This window comes from Branchiostoma belcheri, unplaced genomic scaffold (genome assembly GCF_001625305.1).
Source record: "Branchiostoma belcheri isolate BF01 breed outbred unplaced genomic scaffold, Haploidv18h27 scaffold160, whole genome shotgun sequence".
NCBI classification, from domain to species: Eukaryota; Metazoa; Chordata; class Leptocardii; order Amphioxiformes; family Branchiostomatidae; genus Branchiostoma; species Branchiostoma belcheri.
Genome location: NW_017803047.1, coordinates 367,484 through 382,844, shown reverse-complemented (window position 1 = coordinate 382,844; position 15,361 = coordinate 367,484). Strand labels below are relative to the sequence as shown.

Here is a 15,361-nt window from a genome sequence, read left to right as displayed (position 1 = left end):
CTCTTCCTACTAGTTGTTACAGTTTTTTCTTCTATTAATGCAGTGGTTTGAGTAAAAGTTCAAAATTCACTGTTTAAATATTAAACTAGCCTTTTGTGTTGACTTCATGGCTCCTATCGTAGCATTTTGGGCTATAACAGGATGCCCAGACCCTGTCGCTTCGTACTTTTCCAGAAAAATCCGAGAACCAACAAATTACATTGGTGTGGCCTAATACAACTCGATAAAAGCTTGCTGTTAAATTCATAGACGTTTAAGATGGCGTCCAGCAACCTTCTTCAGCTCTCAAAGGTCTAAGATGATCACTGAAGAAGGATGTCGGACGTCTTTTAAAACGTCTATAGTTTTTAAAGACTTTTTTTAAAAACGTCTATAGTTTTTTAAGACTTGTATACACTTTGCTGTGTGGTGGTATTACCTTTCCTGTGAACTGATGTTACTGTTTCAATGATGTTTATGGATTTTGGTCAGTATGTATTTTTGTAAAAAAAAAATATTTTGGTATAACGTTATGTGCTCTACGAACACACTCAGTCTAGCAAGTTGTTTGTAACTTCTCATGTACTTTAATACAGACTGATCATACTAATTTTACCAACCTGTGATAGTTATACAGCCTGTAGACTAAGTGTGCTTTTAAGGTTCAAAGTAAAAAAAAATAATAATAAACCAGGTTGTACTTCTTACACATGGTCATTTCAATATGATTCTTTCTTTGCGAGAGTGTGGAAGATGAAAAAAATTGAAAATAGAAACATCTCAGATGCTCAAATTGACATAGCACGAGTGACAACCAATAAGACTTTTATTTTATTGGGTGCAAGCCAATGATATATACAAAGAATATGGTTTATTATTACTACTACTACAAGTTAACCTCAATTGTCTCTTTTGATGTGATATTCTTGGCCATCTTGGGTATATATCATGAAAGCAACAGAATACGAAAATCTACACCATTATGATAGTATTATGATAGCATATAGAAGCTCCTTTGATAATTGTTTAGCTCAATGTCGTGAAACGCCAACCAACATTTAATGATTCAATGAAGAAATCATCTAGACAATATGCACTGAAATGAAAAATAACAATATACTCAGTCTACATTAAAGATTCGACAACGTCGTTCTTTGATAGTCAATATCTCAAATAAATCGGAGTCGAGAATGTACCGATTTGTGTTGAACACTTGGGGAAATCTAAAGCTAGGAAAACGACTACTGTGTGACACGCTTCCGCAATAGTTAACAAAATTATACCCCGTCAGTTACTTTTAGTGCTTGTGTAAAACAAACAGCATTGCATCGTTTTGATGACTTTTGAAACACTTTTGCTCATGAATTCGAAGTGGTTATCTATAAACAAAAGAGACCAAGCTAGTGCTCAAAATACCCTTGTCAGATACCCTTTCATGTTCCTTCCACAAATAAATTTATTACAGTCAGTTTGTCAAGATTCTTATCGCATAGCTCTAAACAGTGTCTGCGGAAAATTTAAACTTTACCACTGCGAATACGTTTTTACATGGTCTTCGAGAGGCTCGTCTCTGGGTGTTCCGTCATCTACTACGTCATGGCCGAGTGTCCGTGGATACTGCCGAGGGATCAGTCTGCCATACTGAAAAAAAGAATAAATTTTATTAATATTAATATTTCACACCGTGGACCGTGGAGAGACTCAGATAAAGAATCTGCTAGCTAGCTTTCTTTTGAAATGATCAACAAAACAGAAAAGTAGTGGGTGCTACTTAAAACGTCTGACAGTTTTCAATGCCTATCCAGTTGCTTGAGTAATGATTTCTAGTGTATCACATTATCTGGATGTCTAACCTTCATCGACGAATCAACCATCTATGGCAAGTTATGCACAAAAGCCTCGTGATTTGCAAACAGTCACAAAATGTGTTATGCTACATGGCATCAACTGTTTCAAATAATTGTTTTAAACGACCCTATAAACGAGACGGAAATCAGCAAACGTGGTCCAACAGAAAGGAGGACTAACAGATTCTTTATTGACACAACAAAAACGTACAGAGACATTTGTATGGTCTTCTACAACTTAAGTAACTTAAGCTAAACACATGTGTGGATAACGTTATCTTACGTACAGAGTATATGTATGATGTAACAATAACATGAAATCACCATACCTGTCGGTACCTGTCGAACTCTCTCTGCTGCAGCTCGTGTGGTGTGGGTGGGGGATGCGTCTGGCCATGGGGGTAGTTCTGGTACGCAGGGGGGTCCTCACGGTAGGGGGGTGGAGCCTGGGGTCGGTACAGTTTGGGAGGGGGGACGTGACGCTGTGGTGGAGGAATGTTGTAGTGATGGCCTTGACCAGCACCCTGTGGGAACAAGAAGTATACGTCAGGTTGTGTATATTACTACTTTACTAGTATGCGCATTGTGGCGTCGGTGGCGAAACGGTTAGAGCGTTGGACTCGGAACCGAGAGGTCCCGGGTTCGATACTCACCGTGGCCCGACGTTGTGCTCTTGGGAAAGGCACTTTACGCGACTTCCCCACCTATACGGCGGAGTGACGCCCACCGAGCCTCTTAGGCTAATCTGTCTGTCAGGGTGCCAAAAACACCTCACGGATTTGGTGTGCCGATGTGTCAACTCTCATATATGAGAGCCTCACTGAGAGCCGTAATTTTTTTTTTAGTATGCGCATTGTTACGTTTTCCAAAAGCACATGATATAGACTGTTAGCCTGGGTACCATCCTACTTGTATGCCGGGGCTCCCACACTCGCTTCCCTAACAAGTACCTAATTTGATAGGGAAGCGAGTGTGGGAGCCCCGGAATACAAGTAGGATGGTACCCAGGCTAATAGACTCCGGTTGGATGGAACTGACAGATGGTTGAAAAGGTTTTATCCCTCTCTCAATCAGTCATGTATCTCATTGAGCACTAGGGGCTCCATGCAAAAAGCTGTGCAACATAGGCCTTTGACATCATATTCGATGCTATTTTCTACTATCTACTATCGAGGAAGGCCCAAATAGATACTCTCCAAGCAGAAGTTGATGATGGAAGACAAAAAAGGGCCATATATAAAAAGCAAACAATCTTTCACCATCAACCTCTGCTTGGAGACCACAACCAGACAGATTCTTACCTGTGGCATGTGTCCCAACTGACGCTGAAGTCGTTCCTTGTCCGATCTCTCCCTCCTGAAGTCTTCTTCGTACACACGTGCCTGGAGAAAAAAGACATAGAGTTTAAAAAGCTAAACACGCGACATTTAATATCCGATTCATCTCTCTGCCCACGAATGCAAGTTCGTACAGTAAAAGATGGTCAATGTGTGTTCTTTATACAAAAAATATATACAAACTAACAGGCATGCCAACGACAAATATCAGTATCATTAGTACGAGTTTAGAAAAAAAACTTTAGGCTTAAAACTAAATGAAAAAAAAAACTTTAAACTTAAAATCAAATGTAAATCTTTAAACTTAGAATTAAATCTATGGTGGACAAAGCTCAATTCAAGCAAGGCAAACCTGTTGGGAAAGAGTGTCCACATGCATCCTGAGGGCGGTGATCTCGTCCTTCAGCGTATCCTTCTCCCCCTGCATCCTCTCCCGGTCACGGCGCTCCATCTCAAAATCCTCGCGGAAGGTGGCGACCTGGGCCCGAAGAACTTCAACCTCCGTCCGCAGTGGTTCAGCGGACTGGGGCTGAGCGGGATGGCTCGGTGGCTGGGCGGGACGAGCCGGCGCCTGCTGCCGTTCTGCCGGTTGCAGGGCCGGGGGACTCAGGACGGCAATGCTGGATGCCTCACCGAGAGCCTGTTTTGGGATAAACATACATGTACCATTTTTAAATCACCATGAACGTGATGGCTACTACAATAATAATCGACGATAGCACCAAAATTATTTATATTCGAATGAAAGCTCGTCTGTACTTATAGTATATGTACTAATATTTGTTCCACTCATGACTTTTCAGTTGATCTAGTCGACCTTTATCAGATGTCTGATTCACATAAATTTAACAACATAATTTTCAGCACCAAGGTAATCCGTAAAATCATGCCATTACTAAAATAGTGAGATAAATTGTTCTTTTGCCTCATTTGAGGACGCGTGTATTCTTCTATTGGTAATAGTACTTCGCACTCTCTACACCGAAACATGGCTCCAAGATAAATCTATATAATGAACGGTCTTGAAGAGAGAAAGTCTGGCAAATATTACTGCATTCTATTCGGACTGGCTGAGGAGTATTTTTTTAATCACCAGTTATTTTACATAACTTTTCTTTCCGACAGCCTGTCTTTCCTGTCAGCCTTTCTTCCTAATCGTTCCAACTGGCCGTTCTGATTACTGGCGAACTGTAGAATATTTGAAACCGACTAAAAGGTAAACCCCAGGTGTGCGCTAATGCATGGGCCTGGGCGGGTAGGCAATACTCCCAGCACCGAAGAGATGCACGTGAGCCCACGACGGTCTTGTTTCCTGGCTAGAAACGTTGTACAGTACCTCATTCAGTCTCCTGATCTCGGCCTCCTGGTTTCCCCGCTGCCGCATCATGTCTGTGATCTGGTTCTCCAGGAGAGTGACCCGGGCAGACAGGGTGTCACCGCGCTGTTTCTCCTGCTGAAGGTCCAACAGGGCCTTGTCTTTCGCTCTCTGTGGAGGACAGAATGGTTCATTAAGAAAGATTCCTTTAGAATATGCTGTTGTCACGTCTCCATTGTCATTGTATTGTTGTGAATCAGATCCGATAAAGCACTAAACCCAAAATGCACAAACCATTCGGAACCATAGCGTGAGTTTGAATCCCACCACTGCCACCAATATTAGACCCAAATAAAGAACCAGACCCAAAATAAACCACTAGTCATTTCCATGTCGTGGGTTCGAATCCCACCGCAGCCACCAGTTTTAGCTTAGCTACATTGACGTCCACACGGAGCCGTAGGACATGTGTTGTAAATTTGACCCAGTAAAGAACGTTAATGCACCTGCTAACAGTCATTTCCATGGCGGGGGGTTTCAATCCCACCGTTGCCACCAGTTTTACAGCCGCTCAAAAGATTTTTAAAAAATACGTATGCAGGATAGGATACGATAGACATACACTCACCTCCTCTGCCTCAATCCGTTTCTTAGCAGACATCAGCATGCCGTCGATGTCTCTCTGTCTCTTCTCCTCCGCGTTGACGAGTTCTGCATTCTTCCTCATCGTCTCTTCATGTCGTGTCTCTATGTCACGCATCTTCTGTCCCATGTCTGCCTTCATGGCCTTGTACTGCACGTCCCACTGCTTGTTCACCTCAAGAATCTGGACGTGAAATAGAATAAGAGCATGGAAATGGCGTAGGGAAATACGTACCATTTTCTATTGGATCACAATAGATAGTTGTCCTCCCCAATGATATATAGGGAAACCTCGTTCTTCTGACTCCTTCCCTTCTTCCATTAACCAGTTCCAGCATCTCTGCCCTACTATCTCTGTCCCATCTGGGGCCATTCGTCGTCCCATTCTAGATCTCCTGTACTGCTATTGTCGGACAAAGCAAGTTTCCTCTTCTTCTTGTACTATCTGTACACAGGCAGCTCTCTGTATATTAAAAGGCCTCAGCAGCTGTTGGATGGAGAAAGGCCCTCACTGGACACGATTGGGTTTTTTGTGACAACAGACCATCATGGCCGACTTCTCTCATCCAGGTAGTGAGAGACGCCAAAAATCAGTTACTCAAGTAACTGGATATGATTTTGGAAACGGTCAGACGTTTCAGCTAGTATCCAACAGCTTTCGTCATTTGTATCCTCCGTCTTCTTGGTCTCTCAGACACTGACGAAAGCTAGTGGATACTAGCTGAAACGTCTGACCGTTTCCAAAATCATTTCCAGTTGCTTGAGTAACTGCTTTTTGGCGCAACTGTTCAATCATCATAATGTCGAATCCTTTGTGGGCCTAAGCATATTGACGGTAAGGCCACACCGATTTAATTTTATGGATGACATCCGCGCGCGCATTGATTTCCACCTGATCTCAAAAAAAAAAAAAAAAAAGATCATGTCTTACGAGTCTCTGGCCTGGCTTTAGGCCTGGGCAGTCCATGGTGATTAGCGACAACGAAGTCGGTAGTAACTCTGGAGGACGGCACCCAGGCTACCGAAGCTCCACGAGTCAAGAACTCAGTACATACGTACAGTGTCGATTCATAAATTCCGCAAAAATCTAGCATGTGCCGGCCTGTCGTATACGTCGCCATGTACTGCGCCAAATTCACAATACCGGCTTTGTATTCCTGTGGTTTAGTAGCATTTTTATTTTTGGCCGGATTTTTCTTTTTTCGCCCGCGCGCACTAGTTTGGGGGTCTTCAGAGGATGTCATCCATAAAATTAAGTCGGTGTGGCCTAAGGGTGGAAACTTTCCTGGGTTATTAATGACCCTTTCTGACACATTCTCCACTTTCCCACGCTGGGTAGACTCCCTTGAGACCTCAGGCACAGACACGGGCGTCTGGAATGTCTGGGGTCATTCTTGAGTTACCAAACTCCACGTACAGAAACAATAGCTAACTCTGTGATTCTAGTTCATTCTAGAGAAATCAAACTTTATATGGAAGTGGTTACGGTCGTTTCTGTTTTAATATACGCCCAGGGCATTCATCACATATGGAGGCGGGTACTACTGCTATATATTTTGAACCTCCTTGTATATATCTAGTGATCTATCCCGGTCTAATACCTCGTTTAAAACTTTTTTTCAATTCAAAAGTAACATGTGCATAAAGAAACCACCCCAGTAGAAAACCACAACTGTGCAAGCAGAGCTGGCACATGAATATTCAATAAGACATCGCTTAAACAAAAGATTATATATAATCATAATCAAACTGTACATAATGTTCCCCATTTTCCCCGGTGCTTTTCAATCTTCCTTCTCTTTGTAGCAATAAAGTATTCAGCATTTTCAAAGAGATATACATAATTAGACAAAAGATTGAAAATGTAGTCTTTTAGATTCCCTGCATTTGTAAATGTACATTTTGGCCAATAAAGTTATACGATTAATAATAATCGGTCAGATTTCCAAATATAACATTAAAAGAGTTTACACATTTCAAAGAACTAAGTTTTAACTTGTTTCCACAACTCGATTATTTGGGGGCAATCCCAGAAGACATATATGTTTCCTCCTCCAGATGGCAGAATGAGCATTGCCATTGTGGGCTACACAAATATACAAAATCCTGTTGGAAGGCAAGAATTTACGAAGAGTTGTATATAAGGATATAGCACTAATAGAAGTATACGCTGTTTTCCGAGGAATGGGAGTATCAAAGAATCAAAGAAGTACAACCACGACATTCGTACATTATGTGGTATGTCAATCAATTTTTCAAAAACAACAAAATGTCTGTATAAATCCTTAATAATCTTGATTCTCTTTAACCATTTACTATTTATGTTGTTGACATATCGACGGCCGTGGAGAAAACCTCCGTTTCTGGGTTATTTATTACCGATGACCCTCTCTGACACATACTTCCCTTTTCTACGCTGGGTAGGCGCCATTGGACCCTTTGAGTGACAGGTACGTGGGTCTGGAATGTCTGGGGCCAGTCGACGTCTTCGGTTAACCCTCTATAACCTTCTATTATTAGAAGTATTGACCTCCAACTGTACTGAACTACTAGTGTCGTCCTCACCAGTGCACAGTGAAGTGTACCCTGGAATCCAGAACTCGTTTTCCGGGCCGCAAGAGCCCTTCGCCCGCTGGTGTAAATTACCGCTACGGGGGAGTCTAGCCCTAAAGGGCCGGACAAACCCCTCGGGCTCAACTCCCCCGTAGCGGTAATTTAGGCAGGCGGGCAAAGGGCTCTCGAAGGAAAACGGCTAACGGCCCGATACTAGTTTTGGCATCCAGGGTAAGTGAAGTGATAATCTCTCCATTTCTTCCACCTTTAGCTTATCATTAAGCCGTGGCTCGTTTAAAAGTTTCCAGTTGTCTGAAAGTGGCAAACTCCAAAAATCTAAGTATGTCTTCACAAACAATGGCTCTCTGTGATTCTACATTACTAGAGATATCTATCTACATCTGGAAGTGGTTAGGCCACAGCAAGTAAATATTATGGATGACATCCTCCGCATTAGATACCAAATCTAATGCGAGCGGGCGAAAAAAAACAAGGCGGGCCGAAAAAAAAGGTTCCTACAATGTAAAATTTCGACTCAATCATCGTACAAATGGTTTTGATTCAGTAGGAACATCACATATACACAGCCAACATCACATATCACTGCATCAAAGTAAGAAACAAAACATTAAATCAGAGCCTTGTCTTGCCTCCTGTTCATATTTATCTGCCATCCACATTCCAGCATGGCAACAGACATCTTTGCCCATTTTCGGCATGTTGACTACTGTCAGAGGGTAACAAAATTTCTTTTTTTTTCAAAATCAGGCGTAAATTAATGCGCGCGTTGATGTCAGAGGGTAACAAAATTTCTTGTGTTTTTCCCCCAAAAAACCAGGCGAAAATTAATGCCCGCGCTGATGTCATCCATAAAAATTACTTGCTGTGGCCTTACTGCCGTTTTTGGTTACGTACAAGGAATTCGCCACATCTGGAGGTAGTTACTGCCACATGGGGCGACTTACGTGGGTCTTGTTTCAGAGAACTACATGGAAACTCACTTTCTTTTCTTCGTGGAATTCATAAAACAATTGCTTTAGGATCTTACCTCTTTCTTTTGACCCTCTAGTTCTTCAATCCTTTTCCTCAGCGCCTGGTCATCGGGACTCGCCGACGACTTGACGGGAACGGCACACATCTTGGGCTGATCTCGCTCTAAAGGCTACAAAAGGAGAGGAAAAAAAACAGTTGGAATCGCAGTTTCGACAGTTTCTACACAACCGTGATGCTTTTGTACTGTTTGCTGACCAATGGGAGCCCCTCTTTCATCGACAGTGTTGTCAGCTACTCCGATTGGTTTGTCTCATATTTCCTGCCCAATGGGATTGCGACCTCCTATAAGGTCAGTGTCGACGACCTCTCTTATTGGTCTTCCCGGACTGTTTCATAACCAATGGGAGCCCCTCCTGCAAGTCGGATTGCTGTCATTGGTTAGGTGTATGCCACATATCGAGAGCACGTCTGCAGAGCGTACAGCGCCTGCGCGAAACCTGTAATGTACATAGCATTTCGGCAGAACGTCTCATATAAGGTTGTATATATGTCCGGATATGCAACAAAATAATTCCTGCCTCAGGATATTTTGTCCAAAATTCATTCCTGGAATACCTTGGATATGCCCCAAATGTGAAACGTATCATGTATTCGGAAGCAAGAAATGCCAATTACACGTATCTGTGAAAATATGAAAGTCGTATATGTACGGATATGCAACAAAACAATTCCGGACTCAGGATATTTCAGGATACGTTTAGTATCGAACCTCTTTTCCGGACACAGTCCCAATATGCGACATGTCCAGGAATATTTGAACTTTGAATATGTCCGGAAATCACGACGTTTCGCACATTGTATTGTGCATAGCACTTCGGCAGAACGTCTCGTATAAGGTTGTATTTGCGCATAAAAGGCTAACACGCCGTCTGTATTTTCCAAAGGTTATGTCAGAAAAAATATCGTCTGCAACAGGCAAATTTCTGATGCAACGTTGACCAAAAATTCAACGAAAACTGTTGAAAAATTGGGAGTTTGCACAGGCGCAGTACGTTCTGTCGACGTGCTCATATCGAGGCAGGCAATATGTTGTTACTTCAATCGCTGACTCATCTGGGTATTTACCCGAGTAAGCAAATCCCAGACAAAGGAAAGTATCACAAAATTCTACAGTTCATCAAGGGAAAACCATTCAAGATTAAAACATGTAGTTTTGAAGAATGAAAAGCCTTGAAGAGGCTAGGGTTTGAGTACCTTTGTACATATTTACATTTACTAGTTTCACGGTTGTTCAGTTCTAAAGATTGTTTTCCCCATAGGTTGTTTTCCCTTGAGCTTAATTAAGGTCATATCAAATCAACACTTCGCCATTTGAACATATGTATAACTTGTACAAGAGGTTATACACCACATTGACTTGACTACGTGCGCTAATGCAGAGGAAAAGACAGAACGTTGACCCCTGACCCTGTCCATTTGCCACTGACGCACGGCTAGTAACCAGGAAGTGCCTGTACCACGCACACACCTTATTGATCAACGGCTTCTACAATACATCCAAACCACAATTTTCTTGTTTCACATACAAAATATGCACGTCGACACCGACAATGTACACTCACAATATCTTGTGTTATCAGACTATCCTCGTGTTTCGCAAAATAAAAACCCATTCCTTGGAGCGGGTGTTCCAAGGCCAGTATACATGTAATTAAGACACTTGTCAAGTGTTGACGTATTCCTGACTTCTCCCAAGGCGAACATTCCTGCAATCCCGACCTACTCCGTCTGGGGCCGTCAACAATATAGGTGCGCATGCGCAAAATTTCTGAATTTTCAAAATATTTTCATCTCAATCGCAATACTGTCGTTGAAACTATGAAACCATCGTCATCGATTTTTGGAGAATAAAAAAAATCACAGATCTTTGGCGTCTTTTAATAATGTCGAAATGCATGTTGACACTTTTTAGTTGTGAAGGCTGCGCAGTTCCCGCCAAAACCCAAAATTTCCGCTGAGTTGTTACTGCACCAGGCTGGGGATTTTAGAAAGGAGCTAAATTTGTATCTTGAGTTCAGGGATTTTCCATTGTGGTGGGGAATCCCACATCTCTAGCTTCATCTCACAGTAACTGAGAGAAAACTGAGAGATACTTGCCTTTCATCAACATTGAAAATGTCTTGAAGTTCAGCAATAGCAAATTCTTGAAACTATGAAACCGTGGACTTTTGGAGAATAAAAAATATGAGCGTCTTTTAATAATGTTGAAATGCATGTTTACAGTTTTTAGTTGTGAAGGCTGCGCAGTTTCCGCCAAAACTAAATTTCTGCTGAGTTGTTACTGCACCAGGTTGGGAAAAATGGAGCTAAATTTGTATCTCGAGTTCGGGGATTTTCCTTGGCGGTGGGGAATCCCACAACTCTGGCTACATCTCACAGTAACTGAGAAAACCTGAGATATTTGCCGTTTATCAACATTTAAAATGTCTTGAAGTTCAGCAATAGCACATTCTTGAAACTATGAAACAGAGGACTTTTGGAGAATAATATAAAAATAAGAGCGTCTTTTAACAATGTTGAAATGCACGTTTACACTTTTTAGTTGTGAAGACTGCGCAGTTCCCGCCAAAAGTAAATTTCCGCTGAGTTGTTACTGCACCAGGCTGGGGATTTTAAGGAGCTAAATTTGTATCTTGAGTTCAGGGATTTTCCTTGGCGGTGGGGAATCCCACAACTATGGCTACATCTCACAGTAACTGAGAAAACCTGACACGACATTTGCCTTTGATGAACTTAAATGTCTTTAAGTTCTCCAAAGGCGAATCCTTGGAACTATGAAACTTTGGGAAATAAAAAAAAATCACAGATCTTGGAGGGTTTAGAGCGTCTTTTGATAATATTGAAATGCGTGTTTAGTTTACACATGATAGTTGTGACGACTGTGCAATTCTCGGCAAAGGTCAACGTCCGATGAGTTGTTTGTGCGCTATGTTGGGGATTTTAGAAAGGAGATAAATTTGTATCTTGTATAATCAGGGATTTTCCACGTTGGTGGGGAATCTCAAGTTACATCTTACAGTTACTAAGAAAACCTGAAACTTCATTTACGAGTATATCACCACTGCAGAAGCCTGGCATGTAACTAACTGACGAAAAATTTGCGTCCACAACTTCAACGAGTTTCCATAACTTCAAGGAGTTGAGAATTGAGTTGCCTCAGTTTCTCTGGTTCTTGGATCTGCAGACTGTACAACCTAGAAATTGGACTTGAGGAGTGTTATTACCACTAACAGAGAATGAGTAACGGTGAAAAAGCGCATAGGAACGACGGCCGTGGCGTCCAAGTGCGGAATGGTCTTTGTTCGCTTGCAGGGGCAATCGGTTTGGAACCCGTCGGGCTGATATAGCAGCGCTCACCGTACAGACGGTGAGCCAGGACACGTCGAGCCCGTTGTAGCCGTACCTGACGACAACTTGACGGGAACCGCGCACATCTTCGACTGTTCTCACTTCAAACGGTACAGAGAAAAGTATCTAGATTCTAGAATGAGTAAAAAGCCACGAATCACTGTGTTGTTTACCCAAGTTCTTCGTGTTGGACAAAGGAAATGTCGTCTACTTGGTCTCCAGAACTGACTAACAAATTATCCCTGGGTAATTCCCTTCGTCATGTCTAACAAGCTTAACAACATTAACACCTAACCTATGTTACCATGCAAAGTTGTACCCCATAACATTAAGTCCTTGAAAAAACGCGCGCCTAACTAGCCGATAAAGACGTTGAGTTCACAACTTGAAGCAGTTGAGTTGCTTGAGGTTTTCTTAGGCTCAGCTCTGAGTCCAAATGGTTAGGGTGAGACAAATTTCCATGGACTGGCCACTAAAGACCACGTGGCCAAGTCTCGACAACAAAGAGAACAGTTCTAAGATCATATTTTCGCAGTTCTTCAGACAGCTGGAGGTACAGAAACATGTTCAACAGCTGCTGTAGGTAGGTTCTGATTATTTTTATATCCGTAAGGTGTCGGTGTGTCCAAAATGTACCGACGTTTAGCTTGGGAAGGTGTTTTTTTTTGTCTGGCACGCTGCCACCTTTGTTTCTAATATACCTGGGCGCCATTTTAAGCTACTGCTATGGGTCATCCTGTCGATTGGCACTTCAACTTGTGTATCAAGAAAAAGAAAGTTCATTGTCGTTAACGTTACCCTAGCTGGCATGTATTATCCAGTACGTGTGCAGTTGTTTAACTGTTTTGGAACAGCCAGGACGCCATCTTGTATTTTCCAAATCCAGCCGCTGGTATTTTTTCCCATGTGAACTTCGATTTAGAGGGAATGCAGAGAAAACTATTGCAGTGATTTTTCCCCATAATCTCACTGAATCCATACGACAACTATCGGTAAAATGTACACATGCCTTCGTACGTACATTTTTGTGACCATGCCTTCTTACATACATATTTGTGACCAAAAAAATCTAGGCCTTTGTTGTTTCTTAGTCATGGTGCGAACTTCGCGATGTAGTTAAGAAAATCATAGCAAACTTACGACGTTTCGAGCTTGATGTCCTTGACAAAGGGACACAGTTACAGGTTCGGACTCATCCGTGGGATAGCAAATCGGTCCGTGGCGACAGTAAAAGTCGTTCCTTTGCTGCATGGTTATCCAAACGGTTTGCAATATTCCCAACAACCTTGTGGCCAGGGGTCGTGGCACACAAGGCGGGGTTTTTCCCCAGCCAATGGCGTTTCGGCAAAGGGTCATGACTCATGCTAATATAATATGCAAATCAAAGGGGCCAACGTGTTTACAGGTAAGCCATTACTTGAAATAGTGGGCTCTTTAACATTAAAAAACGCGGACTATTCTAGTTTTAAGACTTCTTCGGTGTATAGGCCTCAACAACAGGATGGCTTGGGAAAGGTACTATCATGACAGCGGGGAATAGTGCACATATTGTTTAGGATGTTGTATTTAGTACATTTTGTAATAGTTTATGTACTGTGTATTTGTTGTGTGTATTTTTTATTTGTATCCAGGATTACCTGAAAAACAGGCCAAAATGGCCTGAGCTGTAATTACTGGTTAAATAAATAAATTGAAATTGAATTGAAGTGTACTTAAAAGCCATAGGGAAACTATTGACTAAAATATCATGAAGTTATTTCTTTCTATATATTTCCAGAATTTCCATTCATGCAGTGCTTATCTCTGCACGACCTAGCCAAACGTTTATAAATAAACAGTTGTCATTTCTCTCCTTTCATAAGGTTTCAGTTCGTCATCAAGCTTATTACCAATTTTGAAGCGGCCTTAACAATGAGCGACTACAAATTATTTTTTGAACTTCGTTTAGAAGCAAACTGGTGCCAGTGACTATGTTTGCCCAGAAGAGACCAATGATGTAGCGTTTTACATCATGCGTGTGCCTCATCTGTTTTTGTTTTATTAGTCTCACCTGTGTTGTGGACTCTGATAGGTCAGCAGAAGTCACCATCTCGATGGGAGAGAAGCCTCGTCCCAGGCTGTCCTGTGCGGCCTGGAGTTGGTTGACTTCTTGCTTCAACAAGGAGTTGAGAGCTTTCAGATCTTCACTCTGCTTTCTGTGATGAAAAATGTGTGATGAAGATTATTTCAAGTTTTTATATATGTATTTATTTTACGCTCCAACTCCAAGACTAGAGTATTAGACAATCAGAGGCGGCGGCAGGAAATTTTGATTGGGGGGGGGCAAGATTTCGGGCGCCGAAGGCGTCCGTCAGCAAGCGCCGCATGCGCGAGCCTGCTAGGGGGGTCCCTAAATTTTTGTTTTATTTCAAGCTAAGTTTAATGCTCCTTCTAGAGTTTCGTCTATGAATTCTTCCATATGAAACAGAACCGAACGGTCATAGTGTGTCATTTAGGGAATAACACCCTCCTTCATCTCAGCAGTTTGTGTTCTATTGTGTTCAATTTTTAGATTATCATACAGAAAACTCTTGCTGTCATGTCCAATGTTCCAATTGAATAGGGAGGGACCAAGTCTATGAAACTAAACTTAACACAGCATTTTAAGAACATGATTTTTGTTGGTCAGATTTTAACATGAGACCTCTAATTTTATACATATAGCAAACAAAAGAACTACAAACGTTATGCTTTCTATATATACAACAATCAGTATATACCTGAGTTCCACAATCAAAGCATCTTTCCCGTCCTGTGTCGCAGCAAACTCGGCCTTCAGTCTTTCATTCTCCTCGGACATGCTCTGGATAAGTGCCTGAAATAACAAAAATCTGACGTTAAAAAAGTCATTATAAGTACAGACAACAGTTTTTGTTTATTTGTAAACAAGCTTTCTTTTACACCAGAAGTTTATTTGCCTTTTTAAAAACGACTCCTGAAACTTCTAGTTCTATTTGACTGGTGTACATGTCCGTCAAATAGTAGATATAGAAGCTAAACATTATAATGGCAATGTTAAAATCTTAATATTAACACAATACTTGCAACAGTTTCTTTCCCCGAACTGCAAAATTATGGAACTCGCTCCAAACACATGCTTTCTTTCCGAATATACATTGTAATCCTCAAACTTTCAAAATATAAACATTCAGTTATCCATAATTACAACCTAATAATGTATATATACGAGAGTTACTCTCCAAGCAGAGGTTGATGGTGGAAGATCGTTTGCTTTTTATACATGGCCC

General features: G+C 41.7%; 1 protein-coding gene across 1 annotated transcript in view; it reads right to left on the bottom strand.

Annotated features, from left to right (window-relative positions):
• Positions 1–787: 787 nt before the first annotated feature.
• The window catches only part of LOC109466224 (TNFAIP3-interacting protein 1-like), a 20,843-nt gene continuing 6,269 nt past the window's right edge, over positions 788–15,361 (bottom strand). The window contains exons 5-13 of the mRNA XM_019763890.1: positions 14,834–14,928; positions 14,125–14,269; positions 8,722–8,835; positions 5,107–5,304; positions 4,500–4,649; positions 3,516–3,803; positions 3,128–3,208; positions 2,156–2,350; positions 788–1,620 (exon numbers count right to left, since the gene is read on the bottom strand). Of these exons, the coding sequence (XP_019619449.1) occupies positions 1,504–1,620; positions 2,156–2,350; positions 3,128–3,208; positions 3,516–3,803; positions 4,500–4,649; positions 5,107–5,304; positions 8,722–8,835; positions 14,125–14,269; positions 14,834–14,928 (1,383 nt within the window). The 3' untranslated portion in view covers positions 788–1,503. The remainder of the gene's footprint in view (positions 1,621–2,155; positions 2,351–3,127; positions 3,209–3,515; positions 3,804–4,499; positions 4,650–5,106; positions 5,305–8,721; positions 8,836–14,124; positions 14,270–14,833; positions 14,929–15,361) is intronic.